Source organism: Tursiops truncatus, chromosome 3 (genome assembly GCF_011762595.2).
Source record: "Tursiops truncatus isolate mTurTru1 chromosome 3, mTurTru1.mat.Y, whole genome shotgun sequence".
Taxonomy (NCBI): Eukaryota; Metazoa; Chordata; class Mammalia; order Artiodactyla; family Delphinidae; genus Tursiops; species Tursiops truncatus.
The window spans coordinates 51,148,933-51,176,734 of NC_047036.1; the positions used below are offsets into that span (position 1 = coordinate 51,148,933).

Sequence of the window (27,802 nt, forward strand, 5' to 3'; positions counted from 1 at the left end):
CAATGAATCATATCTTTAAACTGCTTAGTACAGACCCTAGCACCAAGCAGATATTCAATACACAGTACCAGGTTCTTACCAGTTGTTGTACCAATAAAAGCAAAGGCATATTCTCTCTTGTTCTCACTCAAGGAGTGGCTATGTGGGCAACTCTAAGTGTCCAGTAACAATAAAACCTACAGTTTCATTTAGACTGTGCAGATAAAAATGTGTCAACGCATTAAAAAAAACTCTTGTTTTATAATTAGGGTGCCCATGCACTTCTTCCTTGGCCTACAGAGTGTACAGACTAGGCTAACAAGTATTAATTTTTACCAGGCTTTGTCTCTACCTAAGGTCCTGAGTTTTGAGATGATGAAAGCTACATTATAAACTTCTGAATTCTTAAACCTAGTTAATTCCCGAAACTTCACATCCCTATCATTTTGGTTCCCACCCAAAAGTGCAGGCCTCTGTATTCATATCACTTCCCTGAAGTCTTATCCACACATTGCTCTTTCTATTCCTCTGACTTAACTAATCATCACCCCCTTCTCTCCCCATCTTTTTATGACAGCTTCTGAAACCTGCAATCCCTGGTGAACAAACTGTGCTACCTGTTCACAGAATGCCCCCTCTACTGCTTTTTTTAAGGGATACTTGGCTCTTTCCTGCAGACAGCTTACAGCTTACCTCTGTATTATTAGCATCCTCCAGGCTCCTCAACACTGCTTCCACATAGCAGTCCCCTACGCTCCCCTGCAGCTAGCCCTCTGCTGCTGTGTAACAGCCCCATCCACCAAAATTGTTGGAGCCTGACTCACACTCTAGCTCTTTACCTTAAGACCTTCCATAGCCTAGACGGACAGCCTATGGCTTTGGATGGCTTTTCTCAGCTCCTTGACATTCTAGATGCCATGGCCACACAAGGCTCCTTGTCATCACCTGGAACCGTTTCATGTCTGAAATTTTAAACTCCAATATTATAGTACTTTGACTATAACCTTTTATCCTTCTAGCTTCCTTATTCCCTTACACCCATGCACAGATCTGTTTCTGAATCTCGTTAAAGACTTCAGTCACTTAATCCCTTCATTTTTCTCTTAGTCTATCATTCCTGACCATCTGAACACTCTTTTATAAGCCTCATCTGACTCTTTCATATTCCTGTTCTACTGTACCTCATTGTAAAACAACTAATCTGGGTCAAAGCTATCCTTTCTTTGAGTCGTGCCTACCCCTGAGCAGCCAAACAATGCATGAACACAATCACATATTCATGGACATGAGCACAAACACAAACTTTTTAATTTTTTATTTGTCTTTGGTCAACTTCCTCCCCTATTTCCCTTAATGACTTTTCCAAACTAATGCCTGACTTAAATCATTCTTCGACCATTCCCTGGCCCACTCAGTGCCTCCTCCCAAAACGGATGATCCTGCCTCCTAATTTACAAAGAAAATTAAGATTAACAGGCAGCATCTCCTTCTACTTTGTCTCTGCACCTGAAAACAACCATATTTTTCTCACCTAGTTTCCTCCAGACTTAAGAGGTATCCTTGTCATACCTCTTAAGAGAAACTTCCATAATCTTCTCTTGTCTCCAATATCTACAAGATCTCTTCTAATATCCCCTTGGTCTATATATACATTTTATACTTCAAATATAAAACCCTCCATTTATCCCATATTCCCTTCTAGGAATTATTCAATATGGTATGAATGTTTGTGTCCCCCAAAATTCATATGTTGAAATTCTAACCCCCATAGGTGATGGTATTAGTAGGTGGGGCCTTTGGAAGGTGATTAGGCTCTGAGGGTGGTACCCTCATGAATGGGATTAGTGCCTTCTAAAAGAGACTCCAGAGAGATCCCTAGCCCCTTCCGCCAACTGAGGATACAACAAAAATCTGTGACTTGGAAAAGGGCTTTCACCCGACCATGCTGGTATCCAGAACTTGGGCTTCCAGCTTCTAGAACTGTGAGCAATACATTTCTGTTGTTTATAAGCTACCCAACCTGTGTTATTTTGTTATAGCACCCCATATGGACCTTAAGACAGTACCCTACTTTCCTCATGTAAATTTCTTGAAAAATGGAAATAACATAGGCCCTATCCCTCACTATTCAGGCCTGAATCTACAAAGTTTGTTTCATGACCTACAACTCTACTTAAACTGATCTTGCTAAGGTCAGCAAAGCATTCTACCTGGCAAATCCAGTGAACATTTTTCAATCTATTTCTCACAGATCTTATCTGTTACACCTGACATTTCTCCTCAACCTTGAAAACCCTTACTCCTTTGGCTTATATGATGCTGCCCAGTCCTGCTTCTCCTGGCATTGTACCTTCTTGATCATTTTTTCCTCAGCTCATGCCTATCTATTTTACTTCATCTGTTGATATTTTACTCCACCAAGAGTCTGTTATTCATTGTTCCAAAGTTTGTTTATATAATATCATGTAAGTAAAAAAAAAATGAATGTGGAAAAAAAAAGAGTAGTTGTTTCCATGAAACAAAGCAGTACTTCTGGAAAGGCTTGATTTAGACGAACTGCTTTAAAAAAGCAGTTTTCAAATTAGGTCTTGGTAAGAAGACTGTAAAGATAGGAGAAAAAAACCCTAAAACAGTGAGAAAAGGTATCTTTTTTTCTCAAAGGGGGTGTCATTGGCATTTTGGGCCAGACAATTCTTCATTGTCCAAGACACTGCAGGATATTTATAGTTCCTGGACCCTACATACTAAATGTCATACTGCTCTTCTCCGGTATGACAGTTGTTATGGGCAACTAAACAAAAAAACCTTCACAGATTTCCAGGGAACCTGTATCACCTCTAGTTGAGAACTAATGATAGAAGGATTCTGCACTCAGATTTCTTTACAAGTATCTTAACTGCTTGCTCATCTTTGAAGAAACAAACTACAAAAAGTAGAAAATACATTTCAAATATGATTTCTACTCAAAAGATTGTGTGTAACACCAATTAGCAGATCCATGGCAAAGAAAAGGTCATGACTGTATATTATATCAATAGATTAGCATTTTTAAGTTAAATAAAATGTTTTTATTTCCTATTGCTGTAATCAAATGCTCAACTACTGAGTCTACTGTATTGAAACTCATTTTAGCATATTTTCTGAGAACTGTCATAATTATCTGAGACATTTATTGCATGGACAAAGGCTTAGCGTCCTTGTAGCTTTTAAATATTCAGAAGTTGCCAACTTCAAAAAAATTCAAATAAAAACTCATTATAGAAATGACCATTCTTCTAACTTTGCTGAGGAAATTCTGCCACGAAAAAGTGAGATCCATGTTAACCTAGCAACACATTCATGTTTAATTTGAAACTTTTAAAAAACAATATAACCATTATTGAAACATACTGACAATATTTTTCAATCAAGTATTAAAGTTTTAAAAAGTGTACAAGCTAAACCACTCTTTTCACAATAATAGAGAGAAAATACTCTTTCGTACCTCACTGACAAATATTCAAATTCTTAGGCATTAAAAACATTTTGAAGGGTTTTGTTGACCTTTGACTTACCTCTACAAGCAACACAAAGATTCTAGCCTCCAAATAACAGATAATTTTTAAAATGTAGTTTCTATTAGAAAGAGGTGTACACTGAGAAGACTTTCATCTCTAGCAGCTGTAAGACGTAAATTTAACCCAGAAGGGAAACATTACTAAATTTCTCCACAGGAGACAAATTAGAAATTGTTTATAATTTAATCACCAAAATCAAAAGAAAGATTTGAATAATATAGCAGAAGGCACTAAACTTGGACAGACAGTCAAAACTATTTGCTTACTTGGCTTCTCTAAATAAATTATAATTACTACAGATGTTTCCATTATTGTCTAATATAAAGTAGCAATGAGGAAACTAGATCAACAAGAATTCTATTTCCAAAAAAATGATTTTAATTGCTTTCCTACAAGTCTTAAGTTAAAAGGAGTCCAAGTAGATGAACTGATATTAGTAGACAGACTGGGAAATCCATTCTAGATTGTGAAGTGAATACAGCATCGATATATATAGTACTTTCTTAAGTCTTTTTTTAATGTAAAAATTCAAACAATCTTTATTATTAAGTGCATCATACATAGAGAAGCGTATATACAATGAATATTTACAGTTGAAAGAGAATTAATAAAGTAAATAGCTGCATACCCATCTCTCAGGTTAGGTAACAGATTGTTACCAGAACCCTAATTAATCTTCTGTGTGCCCTCCCCCCACAAACCACTTGCTGTCCCCCACTTCCCCCAGATAACCACTAGCCTCACTTATGTATGTCTTCTTTGCTTTTCTTTGTGGTTTTACTCCTTACGTATGTACTCCTAATCTTAAGTCTTGAATAAAGAAATGAAGTTAGCAAGGATTGAAAGAACATAAACAAAGCATAAATAAATATAAGCAAATTTAAAAAACAGAAAAGACATCATTGCACTCATTTCTTGCATGCAAGCACATTCTTCAGGAGTTTTTATTTATATGAAGGGTATGTAGACTTATACGTCCACTTTTGCTAGTTGAGCATGCTTCAACTGAGCCAGGTTTCAGCCTTTGCTTGAAGGCATGTGACTTGGTTCTCCTAGCATGCTTTTATTCTTAGCCCTTCAAATAGAGATTCATGCCCCAAGTGCTCTCTTATTACATGATTTGAAAAAATAAATTTGTTTTTCCATACAAGAGCATCTTTATTTCGTTACAAAATAACTCTGCTATGAATGGGAGTATAAACAACAATCCAGGCTCATTTGCATGCTCTCCAAACAACTTAGAAAACAGGGTAATGCTACTGTTAGAGCTGTTATTAAGTCTTTAGGAATTTTTACATTTACCTAGGGAAATGATACTTGTTTATACTACATAAGTTCAAATTTAGACTACATAATTGCTCATGCCGAAGTTTACTTTTCCACTCCATTTCACTAATCATAATGGAGGTTGATTGTTTAAATCAAGGTTTCACCAGTGAGCAGAAATTCTGGGACCAATTTCACCCTTTTATTAAAGAGTTAATTCAATAAACAGGAAAACCTTTCATAAATAGTTTTCATTGCTTTCACCTCTTTGCCTAGTATCTACAAGGATAAGGAATAAAAGAATAAGTATCTATGTACTTTTTTGGGGAATATACTTTCGCCAGACTCCTAAATCTACTACTCCACTTGTACTTCACGACATTTTTGCTAGTCACCAGATATATAGCCACCTGTCACTGGGTCCAGAGCAGGGAAGAAAAGTGAGTATTCGGTGCTGACAGAGGAATTTCTGAATTATCTGCAAACCTGAGCTAAATAACAGGGCTAAAGGACAATGCTCAGGGCCCTGAAATCAGGATGCTAAATCATATTGCCCAAAGAGGCAATGATTCACTGCACAAAATGCAATTTTTTAATGTACTTACGATAGCCACATTTTTTACAGCCTGCTCGGACACTGTCCTTGTTGCAACCTGAAATACAGTTGGATAACATTTTAGGAGACATATAGATAAGTAATAAGAACAAACATTTCATCACATGGAAAAGCTGAGAAAACCACTTGTTAGAGAATTTATTTCTTAAAAAAAAATCATCTCTGACCTAGCTTAGAATACTACTCAATTATTATAACTATTAGAAATCAGTGGAAAAGCTAATTTATTCAAATTATTTCCATGACAAATACTTAAAGAAGATATTTTTCTCTAATTCAACAGAAATGCTGTACTATAGTCAAGAGCTTCAACATTCCAGGAATTCTATAACACTGCAGAAGAAATTCTGGGGTACTCTGGCCTCTCTCTCAAATGTAAAATAATTAACTGACTAGATATATACGTAAACATGCAGGTTAACAAATATTTTTCTGCTTACTCTTAGAAGAAAAAAAATTCTAACTTTCTTAAAGGAATTGGTGAAATTCCAGAAACATACTTTAATTGCTAGGTATTGTAAGAAACATCTCAATTCAGTACTCAAATTTTGACAAGAGAAAAAAACTAGTCACATATTCAGTGTGATCAATGTTTAGAAGTATTTACAGTATCTCTGTATAAATAGTGGTACATACAGGTAACGTTGAAGATACAAATAACAGAGGAAATAAAACTGATTTTTTATTGTGATAACATACATATAACATAAAAATTTACCATCTTAACCATTTCAAAGTGCACAATTCAATGCTATTAAGTACATTCACAATGTTATACAACCATCACCACTATCTATTATTTCCAAAACTTTATCACTATCATCCCAAACAGTCACTGTGCTCATTAAACAATAACTGTCCATTCCCCTTTCCCTCTAGCTCCTGGTAATCTCTATTCTGTTTTCTGTGTCTATGCATTTGCCTGTTCTAGGTATCTCATATAAGTGGAACCATACAATATTTATCCTTTTGTGCCTGGCTTATTTTACCTAGCATAAAGTTTTCAAGGTTCATCCATACTGTAGCACACACCAGAATGGCATTCCTTTTTATGACAGAATAATATTCCATTGTACGTATATGTAGTTGAAACCAAATTTAACCTCCAATAAGGGCTTCCATTAACCAATCAGAGGGCCAGTACAGTACTACTCTATTTCTTAGTTAAGGGCATCTAACTCCTAAGTCCTTCAAATGGAGATATCTCAGCTTAATAATAAAGTACATATAGTACAAATGTAGTACATTTAATTTTAAAAGAAAGATCATTTTCAAACCATTTCTTTAATGGTATAAAGTCAAATATTAGTCATTTCCTCCTAAAATATACATTGTTGAGTTGTTCTAGTAAAAATACAGTCCATTCTGCTACGATGCTTTTTAAAAAAACATAAATTTGTTCCAATGCATCTGATATAAGAGGGAACAATTTGAGGGCAAAGTGTCCATGAAATACACTAGGTGAATACAGAAACTTGCATCCAGTTGCTCTGAGCCTCAAAACATACATGGACACATCTCAAACATTTCTAGCAACTTCAGTTCACCACGTGTGCTGTGAGCAGCACCCACCCACATCTGGTGTTATAACTTCCCATCTGATTTTGTATTATTACCTTCCTACCACTACTTCAGAACAACTCATAAGCTACAATTCTTCTGAACTCCTCTTCCACAGCAAACTTCAGGTATTTTTTTTTTTTTTTTTTTTTTGCGGTACGCGGGCCTCTCACTGCTGTCGTCTCTCCCGTTGCGGATGCGCAGGCTCAGCGGCCATGGCTCACAGGCCCAGACGCTCCGCGGCATGTGGGATCTTCCCGGACCGGGGCACGAACCCGTGTCCCCTGCATCGGCAGGCGGACTCTCAACCACTGTGCCACCAGGGAAGCCCAACTTCAGGTCTTTTAAAAGGTACAGTGTCCTGTTTATTGCAGTATTTATGTATCTTTTAACCAATTAACATATGCAGATAGGTTCCTATGAGTTTTTATGTAACACTGATGAAGTTTTTAAGTGTTGTGCCCCAACCTCATTTTTTTTTCCATAAACCTTGTGGGTTTTATTGCAGAGTGTAGAAACACATAAGCTGCATTGTAGCAGAACTGTGGTATAAAACTGGATTAATAATACAATCAGGCTCTTTCATTATGAAATAACTGCACGTTGAAAAAGATGCTCAGAGAATCCGGGTCAATGTTAAGTCCGTTTCCACAGAAACCACAGACACTGAATAATACTGAACAAAACTGTGCTAAATGCACCATTACCTCTCCTACAACAAACTCAAAATGTTACAGTGGACAGATTCGAAATGATCTCATCTCAGCATGTATTAGAAATTAACTCATCTTTGACTAAAGCCATCGATAAACTTATCATTCAAGTATCTCCTATTTTTAGAATGAACAAAATATGAAACTTTTTCAGAGCAGTTCACCTTCTTTAATAAGGTTGTAATTTTTTACATGAAAGGGAAGTATAACAAGAACTCTAAATAATTTCATACCAGCTATTTCCTCACCAGCCTTTGGCTAAATTAAGATTTCAAGCTTCATTTGTCTATCATTTTCACAACTGTCTGGCCAACTAAATACTTTTACCTGGAACTTTGAATCCGATGCAGCAGACACAGTAAATCTGAGACAAGTGACAATGAAATGGGGACAGTTAGTTCATTCTGCTGTCAGGATCCAGTTTCTAGTGGTAGTAATGCCACTGGCAGCAGCAGCCCTAACCAGGTCTAGGCCTGGGCAGGATCTTGGCTACGGGTTCCCTTGCTCTTGTTTATTTTCTGAGCCTCTATTATCCACCCTTTTCTTAGAGTCTGTGAGCTTCCTGGTATCTTTCCTTTTCTGTTTAAGTTAACTAGTCAGTTTCTGTTGTCTAGAACAAGAACTCTGCTGATAACAATGGTACTCGAGATCCATGTCAAACTGAATAGCAAGACTATAAGGGAGGCCCTGACTCTGACAAGTTATCCATTTCCCCATCTTAGGTTCCCGTGCTGTTCTTTGTTTCACTCTTCTTCAAAGTTTGCTAGACTAATAGACCCTGCCTCCCTCGAAATGTTCCTACAATCCGAAAGCCATTAAATAATCATGACCTATAATTCAAAAGCCATCAAATAAAAACTTACAAATTTGGCTACATATCGGTAATATATTTCCCCCAACCCCCACCTACGCCTCTGAGGGTGGCAGGGCAGCAACATACCAAAGAGATATGCTACAAAATTCCAGAGGCGCCTCGGTGAGTGAGACATGGGACAGGTGACCTAGGTCTTGAAGGTGTGGCAAGAGGTTCTGGAATGGAGGATTCTGGGCCAGTCATGGAGAACCGGAAGCTACAGCAGAGATGATGGAATTCAAGGAAACATCCTTGCTTTGGTGAATGGAGATTTCTTCAGTGGACACTTGGTACCCGCTCTGAGAGCCCTTACCCCTGCCTATTTCCTGCCATGATGTGGGTCAGATGTACATATTCTCTATCACATCAGAAGGACAGTGCTAATGTGCCTCATTCTTGTGAGAATCCTAATAAAGAACACATATACTCATTAAAAAAAAAATTGGCTACCTAACAAAATCTGAATGGCAAAGACCACTAAAAGCAAACTCAAAAAGACACATGAAAACTTGGGACAAAACATTTGCAACTCATAGCACCAACAAAGGGCAATTATCCCTACTCTATAAAACCCACCAAAGCATTAAGAAAGCGATCAATGACCAATAGGAAAAAAATGCGCAAAGGAACTGAACAGAAAGTTCACAGAAAAGGAAATAGAAACAACTCTGAAACATACAGAAAGATGCTCAGCCTTATTCATAATAAATGAAATGTACATTAAAATCTAAACTGGGATTCCATTTTCACTTATCAGAACAGCAAAAATTGAAAAGGTTGAAGAGGGTGTGGGGGGACATACGCACATGTATCGCTCGTAGGAGTAAAAATGAGTACCATCTCCATGGAAAGTAAGCTGACAAAATCTATCAGAACTACCAGTGTACATATTCCTTTGATACAGCACTTCCACGTCCAGGAATTAATCCACTCAATTTACTTGCACCAATGCATACAGGCTTATGTGCAAAGTTATTCACTGCACCATTGTTTGTAACAGTAAAAAAAAGTAGAAATAATTTAGTCTCCAATTTTGGTATAGAAGAATAAGGATGTTCTTTATTTAATGATATTCAATGGTCTCTAAGATATAAAGAGAAAAAAAGCAAACTGTAGAACAGTATTTACGGAACGTTGCCATTTGTATAAAAGAAAGGAAATTATATATATATATATCCCTACATGTTACATATAATATAGGTTATATATATAATATATATATATCCCTACACACTTACATATACGATAGATTATATATAGATTATATTAATAGAGATATGTAAAGAAAAAAATCTCTGCAAGGATATATACATTGGTTACCTGAAGAAAGGGTGAGAGACACGTCACTATAGACCTTCTGTATCTCTAAAATGTGAAACGTGAATGAATTGCCTTCTCAAAAACCAAACCCAGAAACTTCCCTTAGCCCCAACACTAAGAAAAGGTGTTGTCATGCAAGCATTCTTTGACAAAAGGCAATGATTGCACTTGCAAACTCTTCAGAGAAGCTACATTGCAGATTTTCAACAAAATTTTATTAACTGATAGTTTTAGGAACAAATTGTAGAGGTCTTTATTTATTGTATTTGTTATATGTTAACAAAGCCTTACTCTGATCTAGAATTCTGTTGAACTTGAGTGGCAGGGGTCCTTCCTCTCCCAGTAACTTAAAGGACTAGAGAATGTCAGTTTCTCTAGATTTGGGACCATGCTACATTTTGTATACAGCTTGGTGCCTAGCCTGGTGTAGAGTTGCTAGGGGGTCCTCAAAAAGTCTTTGTTGCTTTGAGCTTATAAATTTAAGAAAATACTTCAACAGCTGGGAATCAGTAACTTCTATTGCTCCCAATTGCCAGCTATGAAACTAGTGCCCGCAGTGTCACTGGTCCACCTGAGGCATGACAGGCACTAAAAGAAAAGGAATAAAAGGGCAAAAGAAATGAAAATAATGACTGCTGGGAAGGGGGAAATGATGGAAGCACAGGGAACTTTCTGGGATGATGGAAATATTCAAAATCTTTATTATACATACGATTCTTCAAGCTCTACATTTGTGATTGTGCATTTTATTTTCACATATATGAATTATACTTTAGTAGGTAGCATAAAATGAAAAAAAAGTAATAGTAGGACAAAGAAGGAAGTGAAAAGAGAAACGTTAAAAAAGATGAAAAAGCAGGGACAAAATAAAAGGAATGAGAAAACGTGAGACAAAGGGATGGAGTGTTCCTGACAGTAGCCTTAGGCTGTTCACTGGCCCCGAAAGGTATGGCAAGCTATCATACTGACCTCAATTTATTCTCTTGAAATTTCACATCACCTGTTTCCAAAGTCAACAATTTTGTCACTGGGAACTTTAACAGTGATGCTTGGAACTTAATATTATATTTCTCTCATGCTGTATATTTTAGATTTTAGGGAAGCCTGTAAAAGCTTTCTTTATAATTAAAATATTTTCTGTAATCATTTAAATTTAAAAGTAAAGAGCTTAAGTAACTAAGTTTTCTTTGTAGTAAGTAATTAGCAATTGTAATCACCTCTGTCCATTCTTTTCATTTTTAACTCGATTAGATTCAAATTAGATTCCTTTTGTTTTGTAAAACTTAAAATTTTACATTTGGTTACTCAGTAATAATTTTAGTTATAATTTGGTGACCCTTAAAGATAACTTCAATTTCTTCTGCCTTTAAAATTCAAATCGTGGCCAGATTTTATACCATAGAGGTGCTATATAATATGTATATAGCTATGTACTCTGCTAAAGTTGAATGCAGAGTAAAATGCCATGTATTTAAACTTTTCCACTGCTTTATATTAAGAATTTATAGATATAATCCTTTCTTTGGGATTCCCCAAAGATTATACTGAAGGCAAAACAGAAAGAACAGCAGAAATAAAAAATTCTCTGCATACTAAAAAAATAGGTTAAATGAGTTCCCTGATGTAAACATTTTAAAAGAGCAGATGTCCCCACCTTCAGTTAAAAATGCCTTCATAATCATTTGACCCTCAAAAGAAGAGATAAAAGTAAATCAAAGAATTTCTTGTTTTAAACTACTGGCATGAAAGAGCTAACATTTAAGTAAATGTATTAAATGCTTTCACTTGCTTGCCTCACAAAATACAAATAACCTGTGAAGAAAAAGGCTATAGATCTTACCAGTTTAAGAAGAGACATGGAGAAGTTTAATTCACTATCTAATGAAACAGAATCAAGACTGCGGTCTAGTTTAGTCTGTTTACTTTAGTAACAGATTCTGCTCAGCAGCAATTCTAGTGATCATCCCTCTAAATATTATTTACCTATAACAGGCATAACTCTGAAATAGATGTGAGAGAGACCGTCAACATGAATAAAGTTCCTATACTAGAGGAAACTTACAATATACTAGGTAATCTAGGCTAATGCATCCACAGCTGTAAGGCATGCTAGACTGTGCCAGTTTAAAGACATATAGCTCCATTAGTAAGCAGGAAGAACTGGCTGGCATAACTTTCCATTGAGAGATCAGGAAAGCTTCCCGCAGGTAGACATGGACAATAGAGCAGGGACAGTGATAACAAAAGCGTGTAGGTAGAAAAGCACAGAGGTTCTGAGAATAGTTGGCCAGGTCAGAAGACTGCAGAATGCATGAGAGCAGTGGTGGGAGGAAAGGGCAGCAAGAGTGATTCGGCTGTGCTTAGGAAGTGTGTACTTCACTCTTGCAGAGATGGGGAGCTTTGGCATTATAACAGTTTAGAAGCGAAAGAAAGCTTAGTCATCAACTCCTTCACCATAGAAACAAGGAAACTGAGCCTCTGAAAGGTTAAGGTGCTTGAAAAGAAATACAAAATTCACAGATACGGGTCAAGAATTAAGTTCCTGTCTCCCAGGAACGACAGGATCAGGTACATGACTTAGGAAAAGTATTTCAGGAGAAACGTGCCACATAGACTAGAGAAAAAAGAAATTGTGTATAGTATAACTTAGGAGTGAAAAGAATTTGGATGTAGCATAATTTAGAATCCTTCTATTACTAAGTTGCAATAGTAACCTGTTAAGAATTTGACACACTTTGATAGCCAAATGTAATGTTAATTTGGCTATAGGAAATTCACTATCTTGGCTATATAGATTTCACTGAAGGAGGGAGGGGGAGAGAGAGAGAGAGAGAGAGAGAGAGAGAGAGAGAGAGGGAGAGGGAGGGAGGGAGGGAGAGAGAGGGAGAGAGACAGAGACAGACAGAGGGACAGAGAGAGAGAGAAAGAGAAAGTTTTCCTGCCAACCACATCAATAACATACATTGCCACTTGTGCCAGGTAACTCTTCATTGGGAATGGTTAATTATTAACATGAATGTCAGAACTAATTTCAACAACTGTGAATGGCAAAAGCAGTTTTAAAAGAAAGTAAACTTCACTGTTTCAGTGTCTTTAAATGTCATTTCTTTAATAACAACTATAAGCCTATGATTTCTCTAAGTAACAGAGTACACATTTCACTGTGTTACCTACACAATAGTTACACACACTGCTATGGAAAAACAGCTAAAGTAGGTGACCGTAAAATAGATGAGGCTGATTATCATTTGTGGAAAGCAACCTCAGTACTTTATAGTCATACCTTGTAATAATCACTAGCAGAGCCACCCAAAAAATGCCATGCTGGATCCATATGAGCATTATACCTAAAAATAAAAGAGCATTCTTGTCCTTCTTGATGATTATCTCCAAAGATTTCTGATGGAGCCCTATTCTCCTGTAATACACTGCCTGGATCAATCATCCAAGAAATTACCTTAACATTTTCCGTATTTTCTAATGGCACCTGCATTGTACTTTTACAGTGCTGTCATGCCTATTATTTCAATTTTTTCTGGGTTTATATAGTTTATCTATGTCTTACCATCTAGCTTAATGGCAAAATTGAAGATTATTACACTTTGAAGCATTATTTTGAATTGAAAGAAGGTTAACATATCTATAACACTAGTCTAAGTTTAAGGGAATTTCAATAAGGACTTAAAAAAAATCACTTTTGTCTTCTTTCTTAAGCAGCACATTACATTTTCATTACTAAAGTTTTATGAGGACACAGATTGTGACATACCTATACCCTGTAGATGCTCAAAATGCTTGCTCAAATAATGAAACCAACAGTGACAGCAAGTCAACTCTGGATGCATTAGTGTGTGGCCAAAGTCATCAGGGCTGACTTGGCCTATCAGGATGCCTAGGCAATCTACTGTTCAGACTGGACTTCCTCTGCTGGCCCCTTACATGTTGATATTCTCCGGGCTCCAGCCACAGACCTTCCCTTCACACTCTATGCACTCCACCTGAGCAAAGGCTTCCATTCCCATGGCCTATTACATGTGTGGATGATACCAAATTGTTCTTTGATTCTGGCTTCCTTCCTAAGCTACAAATTTTCTCTCTTAGTGTCTATTACATATTTCCATTCCTATCTCTTACTATTAGATATTTCCATTCCTTGAGTACATCTCAACACAAGCCCCAACTGAAGTCATCATCATCCCCCCTAAATACTGTTCCTTCTCAGGTGTTGCCTATATTAGTAAATAGCCCCACCCAGCCCCACTAACAGTGAAACCCAGGTATACCTCATTTCCAATCTTACTCACCTACAGTGAATATATTGCTGATTCCCAGTGATTCTACCACCAGAAATATATCTCTAATCTATCTGCTCCTCTCCTTTTCTAATGAGACCATTCCTGAGGCATCATCACAGCTTACCAGAGTTACTCCTAACTGGCGACTCTGTCTCCAAACTAGCTCTCCTTCAATCTACTGGGCAGCCAGAATGCTCTCTCCATAATGTGAATATGTTTAAAAATCCTTAAATATCATACTATGGTCCTTAGGAAAACATCCAAACTCCTTGTCATGGCTTAAAACATCCTGCAAGAACTGGAAATTGCCTTGTAAGTTATACTAAAACACAGCAAAATGGATAAGCACATGGGGTCTAGAGGAGCCAGAGTGACCCGTCACTTCCTAGCTATCTCAGTCAAGTTACCTGATTTCTCTGTCCCTCAGTATCCTCATCTGTAGAATGGAAATAGTAACACTGAACTCAGAGTGTGGGTGCAAATGTTAAATGAGATAAAATACAATGCTTGACACAGTGTCTGACACATCTGACACATAGTAAATGCTTAGTAAATATTAGCTACTGTTATCGCTCTAGTTAATTTCTCACTTCTCTTCCATTTGTATTCTTAGTTCCATCCATAGTGCACATCTTTCATTTCATCTTCTCACACATTTCTTCTTCCTTTACATATCCAGTCCCTCTGGCTACAACTCCCCCTCCCACAATTCTTCAGGTCTCATCCTAAATGCCACATCCTCTGGAAAGTCCTTCTGGCCCCTCCAGTCTCCTGTTAGGTGCCCTTACTATGTGCTCCTCAAGTGTTTGTATTTTCCCTGACTTACACTTGTCAGACTTTCTGGTACTTTCTTTTCACTGCTAAATTGTAAGTTCAGTGTGAAAGGCAACTGTATTCCCAGTGCCTAGCACAGAGCCTAGCATGCAGTATGCCTTTAATAAAAACTTATGTGTATGAATGAGTGTATCTTTCCTCTCCTACAATGCCCACCGCGCACCCCCCCCCCCCCCGCGGTGCTCCTCCTAAAACTGCAGTTGGTAGAACAGCACTACCTTCCCATAACAGCTATCTGTAAAATACAGTTCAGTAAAGGCTGCCACAGAACAAACGTGGTCAAATAATACTGGGAAACAAAGTTGCTTCTGAACCACAGCAATTCTCAGCATCTTTTTTATACTATAGGCATTGTGAATCTCCAAGTTGTGTGAGTGGGGGGCCGGGGGGAGTGGTGTATATTTCTCAAAATATCTCCTGCAACCAGTATTGGAAGGAACCACACGCATAAATCAAAAAATCTCCTTCTTTTGCAGATTCAGAAACTGAGGCCCAGAAGGGCAAAGCGACCAGTCCAAGGCCACACAGGAACTACATTCAACAAGGAAGAGAGAGAAGTAGAACCCCAGACGCCCATTTCGGCCCTTCCAGTACAAACAATGCCTCTGGCTACTTGGGTTCGCCGGTGTTGCCACCTAAATTTTATTTTCAAGCCATACTAAAGGTCAGTTTTCCTCGGCCAACCTCCTCCTAGGCCTACAGTTACTAGTCTGTCTGCAACACCCCTCCCCCTCCTCCACCCTATATATACTTTCCCTGTGGTGCATCCGGTGCCCTGGGAGATTGACTGGAGTGGGGGCGATAGTTTCTTTCCTTCTCTCTTTCCGTCAGAGTTTATTTTTGGACTGTAAACTTTTTCCCGTAAACCAAGCGAACCTGCTAATTTTAACGCCTTCGCCTTTGAGCTCTACTCCTTACCCCAGCGCACTCCACCCTACCCTACCCGCTCCCTCCCTCGCCCAGACCCTGGGTCTTTACCTGGAACTGCCATGGCGCTGGTAAGAGGAGTCTCGGGACCCCTGGGCTTTCGAGAGGGCGCTCGCTTCCCGCTGGCCGCGAGGACTACACACAGCTAGGACGGCTTCTTCCTCCCACCGGCGCCGCGGCACCCAGGTGACAGTCTGAGAAGGCCCTAAAAGTCTCCGGCGTTAGCGGAACCAAGTAGCTGCTGCTCTAGTTTCTGGGGGAATTGTATTGTAGACTCACTCGGTCCGAACCATTACTGCCAGCTTCCAGGGGTTTAATGGATTTGCACACGCGTGGAGTGAAGTAAACAACACCAAGAATTACGAATTGTTGTCTTAAAAATTGTAATACAAATTAAAGTAATCTATAGGGGCTTAATAATCTTTTTCTCGATTCCCTGGAGGCTACTGGAATTCCCCCTTCTCAGGATTAGCGGTGCTCGGGTCCGGGAGCAACATGGCAGCATCCGTGAGGCGCTAGCTTTAGGAAAAGAGAGCGTTTGGTGTCGCTGCCTTGCGGGATTTTGACAGGTTGCAGCTTTCCACGACCTCCCGATTTAAGGAAGCGTGTACCGATAGGTGGACAGCTTTAGTTATCGACCGTTCGCTCTCATCCCCACTTAGGAGCAGAGTCCTGAGCGCTGACCAGCATGAGCAACATTTACATCCAGGAGCCTCCCACGAACGGGAAGGTGAGCGTCATCTAGGGTACCTGGGCTCCCCAAAGCGATATCTCACTGGTTAAAGGAATTCTGGGGTCCTAGGGTTGGAAGAGATTAGAAGTCTTGTCCTTACCCCTGCCTCTGAACAGGATTGCATCGAAAGCCATATACTGGCACTTCTCAGCACGTAATTGAAAAAGTCCTCAAGTGGAGATTCCTCCATCTACCAACCTCCTGGCCCTACTTGGCTTCAACCTAACTCTGCAGGCGTTTTCAAGGGTCGTAGGTAAAAAGCAAAGTATATTTTATAAATTGACCTTTTTTTTTTTTTTTTTGCTTAATTTGGAGATCGCTCTTTCTCCATTTGTTCTACAATCCTTTATTGAATGCCTACTAGGCACCAGGTGCTGGGGATATAAAGATGGATGGATAAAACCTAGTTGTTGCCCTAGAAGAGCTAATGGTTTAGTTTGAGAGGCAGGCAGGTAAAGAAAAACCTTATATGTTTGGTAGGCGTTCTAATGGAGAGAGGAGCATATTGCTTTGGTAGTACTGAGAAGTTAGCAACTGGGAAAGTAGGGAAAGGCTTCATGGATGAAGTGTCGTTTGAGCTGGTCTTTGTCAGAGAAAGTGGGGAATGGAAAATGTTCCCACATTAGAATGAGAGAATAATTTCCTGATTGATTTTGATGGTCAAGGTATGTCAATTCCTATTCAAAGTGTTTATATGCAGTATGAGGCAGTCAATAATGGAATAAGTATCACTTGAATTCTTGAACTGGGACCTAGTCTGTATCACACACAAAATATGATGAACCAGCGTAATGGAGAAAATAAAATGAGAATGAAAGCATAGAGGTGAATTAGGATAAACTGAATTTGTATCAGATACAATTATGTTGCAATCTTGTTTATTTACATTTTGTAATACAGTGAGAGCAGTTTGAAAACAAAAGCAAAAATGCTGTAAATGATACCCCCAGCAAACATTTTAGTGGGTATTTTGGGCAGAGCAATTCTTTCAGTTCTGCTGTTTGCACTTTTCCCCCTCCTCACTCCTACCCTACATCATTGTGAAAACCCAGAATATCTATCTCTTCTTACTTCCAAATGTTTCTTGAGAGTGATATCACCCCCAGTTGATAAACACTGGTAGAGATGGAATACATTGCCCATCCTGCTAGGCAGGCAGTTCACACTTGTTGTTCCTTTCTGTAGTATACTCTAGCCTGCTCAAATGGCATTTTAGCAGAGAGGGCTTTCCTATCAACTCTCTATAATATAGCAAACCTCATTCATATCCTGCATTCAACATTCCCTGGCCTCCTTAACCTCTTTAGTTTTTTCTCCAGTACTTTTTTTCTTTTTCAGTACTTATTTTTTATTGTTGTATCGTCCTCCACTACTCTCGCCCATGGAATGAGCATTATGAGGGCAGAGACAGACATCTAGAATGGTGCTTGACACATGGTAGCAGCAGTTCAAATATGTACTGAATGAATCGGTGGATGAATTAATACTGTATTTCTCTTAACTTCTGAGAAGTACAAAGCATCAGTGAGTTTGAGGTTATACTTCTACTGTCAAGGGCAGACTTAGTTGGTTTACTCTGGAGGAAGATTCAACATGGTCATAAAGATGAGAAGCTTTAACAAAGATATATGCCTGAACAGAAATCTTTCATTCAACACATATTTACTGAGCACCTAGCATAGGCCAGGCTCTATGCTAGGTTTTAGGGACACAATGGAAAGAAAAACCAGCATTGTCCCTATTATCAGAGAGTAAGTTGAGTGAAATATACCGTGGTGAAATAATCATGCAAATAAATGTATGCAAACTGTGGTGAATATTGTCCTTCTGAACAGAATTGGGCTGAGGGAGAATATGAGGCATAGCCCAAGTTTTCCTTCAAAACCAGTTTGGGACTTTTTCCAGCATAATAAGACTGATTGAAGACATTGAGGCTTCAAAATTTTGTACCATAGAGAGCATGGCAAGAATTTTGGCCTGGAAGGAATTTAAAGCAGATGGAATAAAAAGTTTCCTTAATGAAATGTTTGTTTAGTGGCTGTACTGTCTAATGCTACATTAGGTACTGAAAGGATTCAGAGATATTCCAAATATGTGGGACAAAATTTCTCTCTTCAAAGAGTATAGTGTCAACTTGGGAAGTAATTGACACATTATACCGGTGGTTAACCCCTGGCAGTAGTCTGTAAATATGCTGTGTTATGTTATAACTCTGGCCTTTGAGGATGAGGCACAGAAATGTAACCCTTGACAGAAATTTTCTTATCTACTGAAAATGAAATTTCCACATATTATGATGATTTAATCTAAATTTTATATTAACCCAATATTTATTCTTAAGAGACATTTTATTATCAAAGTATTGTCTTACTTGTAAGCTTTAAGAAAAAGAGCCACTGATGATTGACATAGTAGTTATGGCTAATGGGAATGCATGGCCAAAGGAGGAGCCATGTGCCTTTTTTTTTAATTCAGTAGTTAATCTTCGTAAAAGATTAAGAAAACCTGGTAAACAAGGTGGCCCAACCATATATGCGTTCTTTTTACTGGGAATAAGTTTCCTGTGGTCAAAAAATTTTATAAGAATAATATTTACAATAATAATAGCTATCATATTTTGAGCATTTACTATTTGTCAGGTACTGTTCTAAGCAGTCTGTGTATAATAACTCATTTTGTCCTTACAACGAACCTATGAGGATATTATTATCCCTGTTGTTTTTAATTGAAGTATATGTGACATACACTATTATATTAGTTTTGTGTTACAATATAATGATCTGACGTTTGAATACATTGCAAAGTGGTCACCACAATAAGTCTAGTTACCACTTGTCAGCATATAAAGTTAATACTACGTTATTGACTGTATTCTCCATGCTGTACATTTCATGCCCGTGTCTTATTTATTTTTTAACTGGAAGTTTGTACCACTTGATCCCCTTCACCCATTCTACCCACTCACCTCCCACTTACCTCCACTCCTCTCCTCTGGCAACCACTGGTCTATTCTCTGTATCTAAGAGTCTAGGTTTTGTTTTGTTTTGTTTGTTTTGTGTTTTAGAGTCCATGTGTAAGTGAAATCATGTGGTATTTGTCTTTCTCTGTCTGACTTATTTAGCATAATACTGTCAAGCTCCATCCATGTTGTGGCACATGGCAGTATTCCTTTCATTTTTATGGCTGAGTGGTATTCTAGTGTGTATCTTCTTTATATTCATCCATCAATGGACACTTAAGTTGTTTCCATATGTTGGCTATTGTGAGTAATGCTGCAGTGAACAGAGGGGCACATATATCTTTTCTAGTTAGTGTTTTCATTTTCTTCGGATAAATACCCAGAAGTGGAATTGCTGGTTAGTACAGTAGTTCATTTTTAATTTTCTGAGGAACCTCCACACTGTTTTCCATAGTAGCTGCACCAGTTTATATTCCCACCAACAGTACACAGGGGTTCCCTTTTTTCCACATCTTTGCCAACACTTACTATTTCTTATCTTTTTAATAATAGCCATTCTGTTGGGTGTGAGGTGATACCTCATTGTGGTTTTGATTTGCATTTATCTGATGATTAGTGGTGTTGAGCATCTTTTCATGTGCCTATTGCCCGTCTGTATGTCTTTGGGAAAATGTCTGTTCAGATCCTTATACTCGTTTTTTAATCAGGTTGTTTTTATGTTACTTAGTTGTATAAGTTATTTTTATATTTTGGATATTAACCCTTTATCAGATATATAATTTGCAAATATCTTCTCCCATTCAGTAGGTTGTATTTTCACTTCATTGATGGTTTCCTTTGCTGTGCAGAAGCTTTTTAGTTTGATGTAGTCCCATTTGTTTATTTTTCCTTTTGTTTCCCTTGCCTTTGGATCAGATACAAAAAAAAAAAAATTGCTAAGACCAGTGTCAAGGAGCTTACTGCCTATCTTTTCTTCTAGAATATTTATGGTTTCAGGTTTTATATTCAAGTCTTGAATCCATTTTGAGGTTATTTTTATATATGGTGTAAGATAGTGGTCCAGTTTCACTCTTTTACTTGCATCTGTCCAGCTCTCCCAGCTTAGTTTATTGAAGAGACTGTCGTATCCCCATTGTGTATTCTTACCTCCTTAGTTGTAAATTAATTAACTGTGTATGTGTGTGTTTATTTCTGAGCTTTCTATTCTGTTCCATTGATCTATGTGTCTTTTTATACCAATACCATACTGTTTTGATTACTATAGCATTGTAATATAGTTTGAAATCAGGGAGCATGGTACCTCTGGCTTTGTTATTCTTTCTCAAGATTGCTTTGACCATTTGGGGTCTTTTGTGGTTCCATACAAAGTTTAGGATTATTTGTTCTGGTTCTGTGAAAAATGCCATTGGAATTTTGATAGGGATTGCACTGAATCTATCGATTGTTTTGGGTAGTATGGACATTTTAACAATATTCTTTCAATCCATGAGCACAAAATATCTTTCTACTTATTTTGTGTCTTTTTCAGTTTTTTCATCTCTGTCTTATATTTTCATCTATGTCTTATATTTTAAAGATGGTTTGCCTCCTGGTTAAATTTATTCCTAGGTTTTTTGTTTTTGAGGGTTTTTTTTTTTTGGTGCAGTTGTAAATGGGATTCTTTTCTTGATTTCTCATTCTGATAGTTTATTATTACTGTATGGAAATGCAGTAGATTTTTGTATATTAATTTTGTGTCCTGCAGTTTAACTGAATTCATTTATTAGTTCTAACATTTTTTTGCTGGAGTCTTTAGGGTTTTCTATATAGTATCATGTCAACTGCAAATAGTGACAGTTTACTTCTTCCTTTCCAATTTTGATGCCTTTTATTTCTTTGTCCTGCCTAATTGCTGTGGGTAGGACTACTGGTACTATGTTGAATAAAGGTGGGTAGAGTGGGCACCCTTGTCTTGTCCCTGATCTTAGAGGAAAAGCTTTTAGCTTTTCACCATTGAGTATGATACTAACTGTGGGTTTGTCATATATCACATTAATCACATTGAAGTACATTCCTTCTATACCCACTTTGTTGAGACTTTTTATCATAAATGATGTTGAATTTTTTCCAAAGCTTTTTCTGCATCTATTGAGATGATCATATGATTTTTATCTTTCATTTTGTTAATGTGGTGTAATACATTGGTTGATTTGTGGATGTTGAGCCACTGTTGCATCCCTGGGATAAATCCCACTTGATCATCCTGTGTGATCCTTTTAATGTATTGTTGCATTTGATTTGCTAATATTTTATTGAGAATTTTTGCATAATGTTTGTCAAGGATATTGGCCTGTAATTTTCTTTTTTTGTGGCGTCTTTGGTTTTGTTATCAGGGTAATGCTGGCTTTGTAAAATGAGTTTGAGACAAGTAGGTATTAAATCTTTCTTGAATGTTTGGTAGAATTCATCAGTGAAGCCATCTAGTCCTGTACTTTTGTTTGTTGGGAGCTTTTGATTACTGATTCAATCTCCTTACTAGTAATTGGTCTCTTCACATTTTCTATTTTGTCATGATTCAGTCTTGGGAGATTGTATGTTTCTAGGAATTTATCTGTTTTTTCTAGGTGGTCCAATTTGTTGGCATATAATTGTTCAGAGTGTCTCTTTGCTCCTTTGTGTTTGAGTGGTATCAGTAGTAACTTCTCTTGCATTTCTGATTTTATTTATTGGAGTCCTCTCTTTTTTTTTCCTTCGTGAGTATGGCTAAAGGTTTGTGAGTTTTGTTTATCTTTTCAAAGAACTAGCTCTTAGTTTTATTGATCTTTTCTATTGTTTTTTAGTCTCTATTTCATTTATTACACTTTGATCTTTATTATTTCCTTCCTTCTACTAACTTTGGGCTTCACTTGTTCTTCTTTTTCTAGTTCATTTACGTGTAAAGTTAGATTGTTTTAGATTTTCTTGTTTCTTGAGATTGGCCTGTATTGCTATGACCTTCTCTCTTAGAAACACTTTTTTTTTTTTTTTTTGCTTTACGCGGGCCTCTCACTGCTGTGGCCTCTCCCGTTGCCGAGCACAGGCTCCAGACGCGCAGGCTCAGCGGCCATGACTCACGGGCCCAGCCGCTCCGCAGCATGTGGGATCTTCCCGGACTGGGGCACGAACCTGTGTCCCCTGCATCGGCAGGCGGACTCTCAACCACTGCGCCACCAGGGAAGTCCTCTTAGGAACACTTTTGTTGCATCCCATAAGTTTTGGTGTGTGGTATTTCTTTTTTTTTAAATTAATTTTTATTGGAGTGTAGTTGCTTTACAATGTTGTGTTAGTTTCTGCTGTGCAGCAAACTGAATCAGTTATATATATACATATATCTACTCTTTTTTAGATTTCCTTCCCATTTAGGTTACCACAGAGCATTGAGTAGAGTTCCCTGTGCTATACAGTAGGTTCTCATTAGTTATCTGTTTTATACATAGTAGCGTATATATGTCAATCCCAGTCTCCCGATTCATCCCACCCACTCCTCCCCACCTTGGTGACCATAAGTTTGTTCTTTATATCTGTGACTCTATTTCTGCTTTGCAAATACATTCATCTCTACCATTTTTCTAGATTCCACATGTAAGCAATATTATACGATACTTGTTTTTCTCTTTCTGACTTTCTTCACTCTGTATGACACTCTCTAGGTCCACCCATGTCTCTACAAATGGCACTATTTCGTTCCTTTTTATGGCTGAGTAATATTCCATTGTATATATGTACCACATCTTCTTTATCCATTCCTCTGTCGATGGATATTTAGGTTGCTTCCACTTTTGTTGCATCCCGTAAGGTTTGGTGTGTGGTATTTCTGTCCCTAGGTATTTTTTAATTTCTCCTTTGATTTCTTCAGTGATCCATTGGTTGTTCAGTTGTTTTTTTTAATTGAAGTATTGTTGATTTACAACATTGTGTTAGTTTCAGGTATACAGCAAAGTGATTCACTTATACATACAAGAGCAAGTCTCTTGGCATCATTTTTCCAATAGCATTTGCTCACTTTGTGTCTCTGTGTCACATTTTGGTAATTCTTGCAATATTTTAAAACCTCCACCAGGGAAAAGATTATGACTTGCTAAAGGCTCACATGAGGATTGGCAGTTTTTAGTAAAAAAGTATTTTAAAATTAAGGTTTGCACATTGTTTTTTTAGACATAATGCCGTTGCATACTTAATAGACTACAATATAGAGTAAACATAACTTCTATATGCACTGAGAAACCAAAAACTTTATGTGACTCACTTTATTGCAATATTCATTTCACTGTAATGGTCTGGAACCAAACCTGCAATATCTCAGAGGTATGCTTGAATATGAAATGTTCAATAGGCAAATCGATAGAGACAGAGAGTAGATTAGTGGTTGCCTGGGGATAGGAAATATGGAAACTTGTCTAGGTTCTCTTTAACAATAGAACTTTATTTCAAGTATACAAGGGGATAATGAGGTAGGAAGGACATTTGTTATGTATACTGTACTTCTAAGATTGGGATGTATATCAGGCCTTGTGGAAAATCAAATCGTGTTACACAGTGTTATTTTAGATAATACAATCTGAGGTAGAAGGAGTTACTCAGCCTCTCATTTTGCATCCCACATGTATATTTTCCAGGAGAATGAGAATCCACTTGGATTGGTGTGTCACCATTCAATATGGAGAATCTCTTTGGGGCGTTGTTTCATGCCAAGCCAAGTTAGAAGGCCTTTCTCATGTCCAACCAATATATGAATGCTTTTGACTTAGGCACTTTTCTCTACTCAAATCAGTTGTGACCAGAGTAACTTGGGGATTTATTTTGTGACATGTGGCAGGGCCCTAGAGCTTGATGGACTGTTTTTCCAGTATAGTGTGGAATTTATGGTGAACTTTGTGGAGGCAGTACAGTGAGATAGAAAAGGTATGGGCTTTGCAGCAGACAGCCTTTGACTTAAATTGTTCACCATGAGACCCTGGATAAATTTACTTTATCTGAGTCTCTGTTTCTTCATAAGTATAATAGGAGTAATGATACCTATCTTGTAGGTGAGGATTAAATGAGGTAGGATATGTAAAGTGGCACAGAAGCTAACACCTGGAAGGCACTCAACAAATGTCCCCTTCTTTTTGTAGAGGAAGTGTAATGGATTGAGAAAATCATGCACATTTGCATTTTTAGTTCTTTTATATTTCTTTAAGGGTTAAGAACCATTTTAAAAGCTACCACAGTATAGATATTTTCACCTCTTCCACCCCCATGGAGCATAATTGTAAGAGAACTATGTAGCCAGTAAAACCCCAAAAAGATACAATAAATTCATCAATGTTACATAAATTATGGCAATTAATTTGAGCTTCTGAAACAGAAACTGAAAGGCAATTATAGCAAAAGTGATGGTGATGGTCATATATCATTGACCATTGATCACAGATTGACACTGATCTACTTTGGCACACTGTGGGGTGGGTGTGTGCGGGGAGTGATACTAGAGAAGTTGGATTCTAGCTGTGCCACAGTGTTCAAATTTAGAGCTTTCCGTTCTTTTTGGTTATTTGTGGTTATTAATAAGACTGTTATAAGCTGTCTCCTCCTGTGGGTTCAGTAGGGATTTTGGTTGTTGCAAGATGGCTGGTTGCACCAACGAGTAACTGCCTTCATGAGCTATGGAAAGAAGGCTATCAAAGGATTCCATTTACCGTAGATGGTAATTTTAAGGCACACCATTTTAGTATTATACAACCCAGAATTAGATTAAGAATGTTCCTTTGTAAGTTAGGAATGGCGTGATTTTGAATGAAAAAGTAGAGTGTTTATATGTTGAAAGGTAATTGTAAAATTGTCCTACAGTGCTGTAATTTCATGGGATTGTTCTTTAATTTCTTAATTTGCTACACCAATTTTATTGGAAGAAATGCTGTAGAACACCTTTTAAATTAAAACAAGTTTATATTACTGATTTTTAGATGAATGAGGTTTTTTCTGTGATTCAAAAACATATGCTATTTTTTCTTAAAGCCAAAATTATTTCTGAAAATGGTATTTGAAAGGTATAAATGTACAGTGACTTGTACTGAATATTTGAACTTTTTTGAGTATAACAAAAACCAAGCAAAGTTTCTAATTTTTATTTTAAAATTGAAAATTCAGTAGTGAATACTTTAAGTTGAGCAACCAATCAACTCATAATTAAACAAAATGATAATTAACAGTGATTTTGTATGCTTTCTACAGGTTTTATTGAAAACTACAGCTGGAGATATTGACATAGAGTTGTGGTCAAAAGAAGCTCCTAAAGCTTGCAGAAATTTCATTCAGCTTTGTTTGGAAGGTAATCATAATTCTTGAATTTTATTCTGTAGGAGAAATTTTGTTAATTTAAAAATAAACTGCAGGGACTTCCCTGGTGGTCCAGTGGTTAAGGCTGTGCCTCCACTGCAGGGGGCATGGGTTCAGTCCGTGGTCAGGGAACTAAGATCTCTCATGCCGCACGGTGTGGCCAAAAATAAATAAAAATAAAATAAAATAAACTGCAGTGTATTTTTCCATAACATTGAAGACTGGTGTTAAATAGTGGTAATGGATGCTGGGAGTTGATATAAATGATACCATCTTGAGCTGTGTGTCAGGAAATGGAGAGAGGAGATGAAAATCCTTCCCCCCAGTAAATCTCTATATCTTTTTTTTTTTAATCTTTATGTCTTTAACAGAGATATTTATCTCAGCAAATAATACTTTGATCTTCTTTGATCTCCTTGGCTGTTTTCACTTCTTTCTTTCATCCTCTAAATATGGGTATTCCCTAAGATTGCCTTTAGTTCTCTATTGTCTTTACTCTTCAATTGTTACTTCCAACCAAGTGACTGTCAAATATAGAATTCCAGCCATTTCTCCTCTTTTGAGCTCTAATTTACATATCTAATTGCCTAGTGGACTTTTCTACTCAAATCTTCTACTGTCAGCTACAACTAAACTGATGAAAACCAAATTTACCAGTTTCTTCCTCAGACTGCCTTGACTGTCACCAATGTGATTGTAATTGCCTTTTACCTGGTCTTGCATTTTCTCATCTTTGACCTCTTTACCCTCACATTTATTCATCTGGTATTTGAATCCTCAGGCAGCTTAGCTTCCTAGCTTTCCAATTTTATTTTTCATTGCATATAACCACATGGTTTCAGTTGACTATTATCTTTATTTCCTGAGCAGTTCTTTCCCATTTCCACTCATACCTCCTTCATATCCTGAATCTTCTCATATCCTCCCTCGCCTTTTTGGAATACTTTCTCTTCTCTTCTTTTTCTACTCAAGTCACTTTTTTTTTTCTTTTTGGCTACACGGTCTGGCTTGTAGGATCTTAGTTCCCCCACCAGGGACTGAACCCTGGGCCCCAGCAGTGAAAGCACTTGAGTCCTAACCACTGGACCGCCAGGGAATTCCACCACTTTTTAATGTCTATTCAAAATTCTACTTTCTCCACAAAGCCTTCCAGCCAGCTTTCAGTGATGGTATTATCAATGTCACTAGTAACTCTTAGATTTGAGTAATGAAGTTCAAGGTATCAGAAAACAGCACTTTGAGTCAAAAGCAAGATGTGAAAGAGAATACAAAATAACCAGTAGTATGGTACAGTGAGAGTTCTCCAAATAGATAACTAAACAAGCAAAATTACCAGGGGAAGGTTTAAGGAATAAAACCACCCAGACCAAAACAAAAACAACCGCCTCTCCAAAACAAAAAATAAATCGAGCTGACAAAAAAGAAAAAGAGAAAAGAAGACATCTGTAAAGACCATTATTAATAATTGCTATGGCAGGCAGGAAGGAAATTGAATCAGACAGGTAGTTCAGTCAGAGAAGCCTCAAATAACTGTCAACAGAGCCGAGAAACACAGTAGACACTGAAAAGTAAGACTTGTTTCTGGAAAGAAGTTTTGAAGAATCAAAAGCTCAAATTTTACAGAAGAGTGAAAGTACAAAAACATTACAAAGAATAAATGGTAAATTATAATCCATGACCAGGTGAATGGAAGAAACAGAAAACATCTGGATATAATATAACAATGAAAGAAGAAATAAGGTTCTTAAGTTAGGTGATGATGAAACAATTACAACATTAAAAAATTATTTCCCTATTTATGAGAATACAATAAGAAAGAAAAAAGAATAGAAAAATAATAAGAAAAAATAATTA

The 27,802-nt window shown here is 37.3% G+C and overlaps 2 protein-coding genes across 14 annotated transcripts in view; one reads left to right on the forward strand and one right to left on the reverse strand.

Moving 5' to 3' along the window:
- SREK1IP1 (SREK1 interacting protein 1) overlaps positions 1 to 16,109 on the reverse strand; it is an 84,914-nt gene extending 68,805 nt beyond the window's left edge. For all 3 annotated transcript variants that reach the window (XM_073802156.1, XM_019929982.3, XM_073802157.1), the window contains exons 1-2: positions 15,972 to 16,109; positions 5,408 to 5,455 (exon numbers count right to left, since the gene is read on the reverse strand). In XM_073802156.1, the coding sequence (XP_073658257.1) occupies positions 5,408 to 5,455; positions 15,972 to 15,984 (61 nt within the window). In that variant the 5' untranslated portion in view covers positions 15,985 to 16,109. The remainder of the gene's footprint in view (positions 1 to 5,407; positions 5,456 to 15,971) is intronic.
- Positions 15,639 to 27,802, forward strand: part of CWC27 (CWC27 spliceosome associated cyclophilin) — a 246,698-nt gene continuing 234,534 nt past the window's right edge. For 8 of the 11 annotated variants that reach the window (XR_012330709.1, XR_012330710.1, XR_012330706.1 and 5 more), the window contains exons 1-2: positions 16,297 to 16,650; positions 25,844 to 25,940. Coding sequence is in view for 3 of the 11 variants with exons in the window: in XM_073802154.1 (XP_073658255.1) it covers positions 16,609 to 16,650; positions 25,844 to 25,940 (139 nt within the window). In the remaining 8 variants the exon portion in view is untranslated. Of the gene's footprint in view, positions 15,658 to 15,972; positions 16,107 to 16,296; positions 16,651 to 25,843; positions 25,941 to 27,802 lie in introns of those variants that run through there. The other 3 variants (XR_012330708.1, XR_012330707.1, XR_012330712.1) reach the window with 3 other exon arrangements.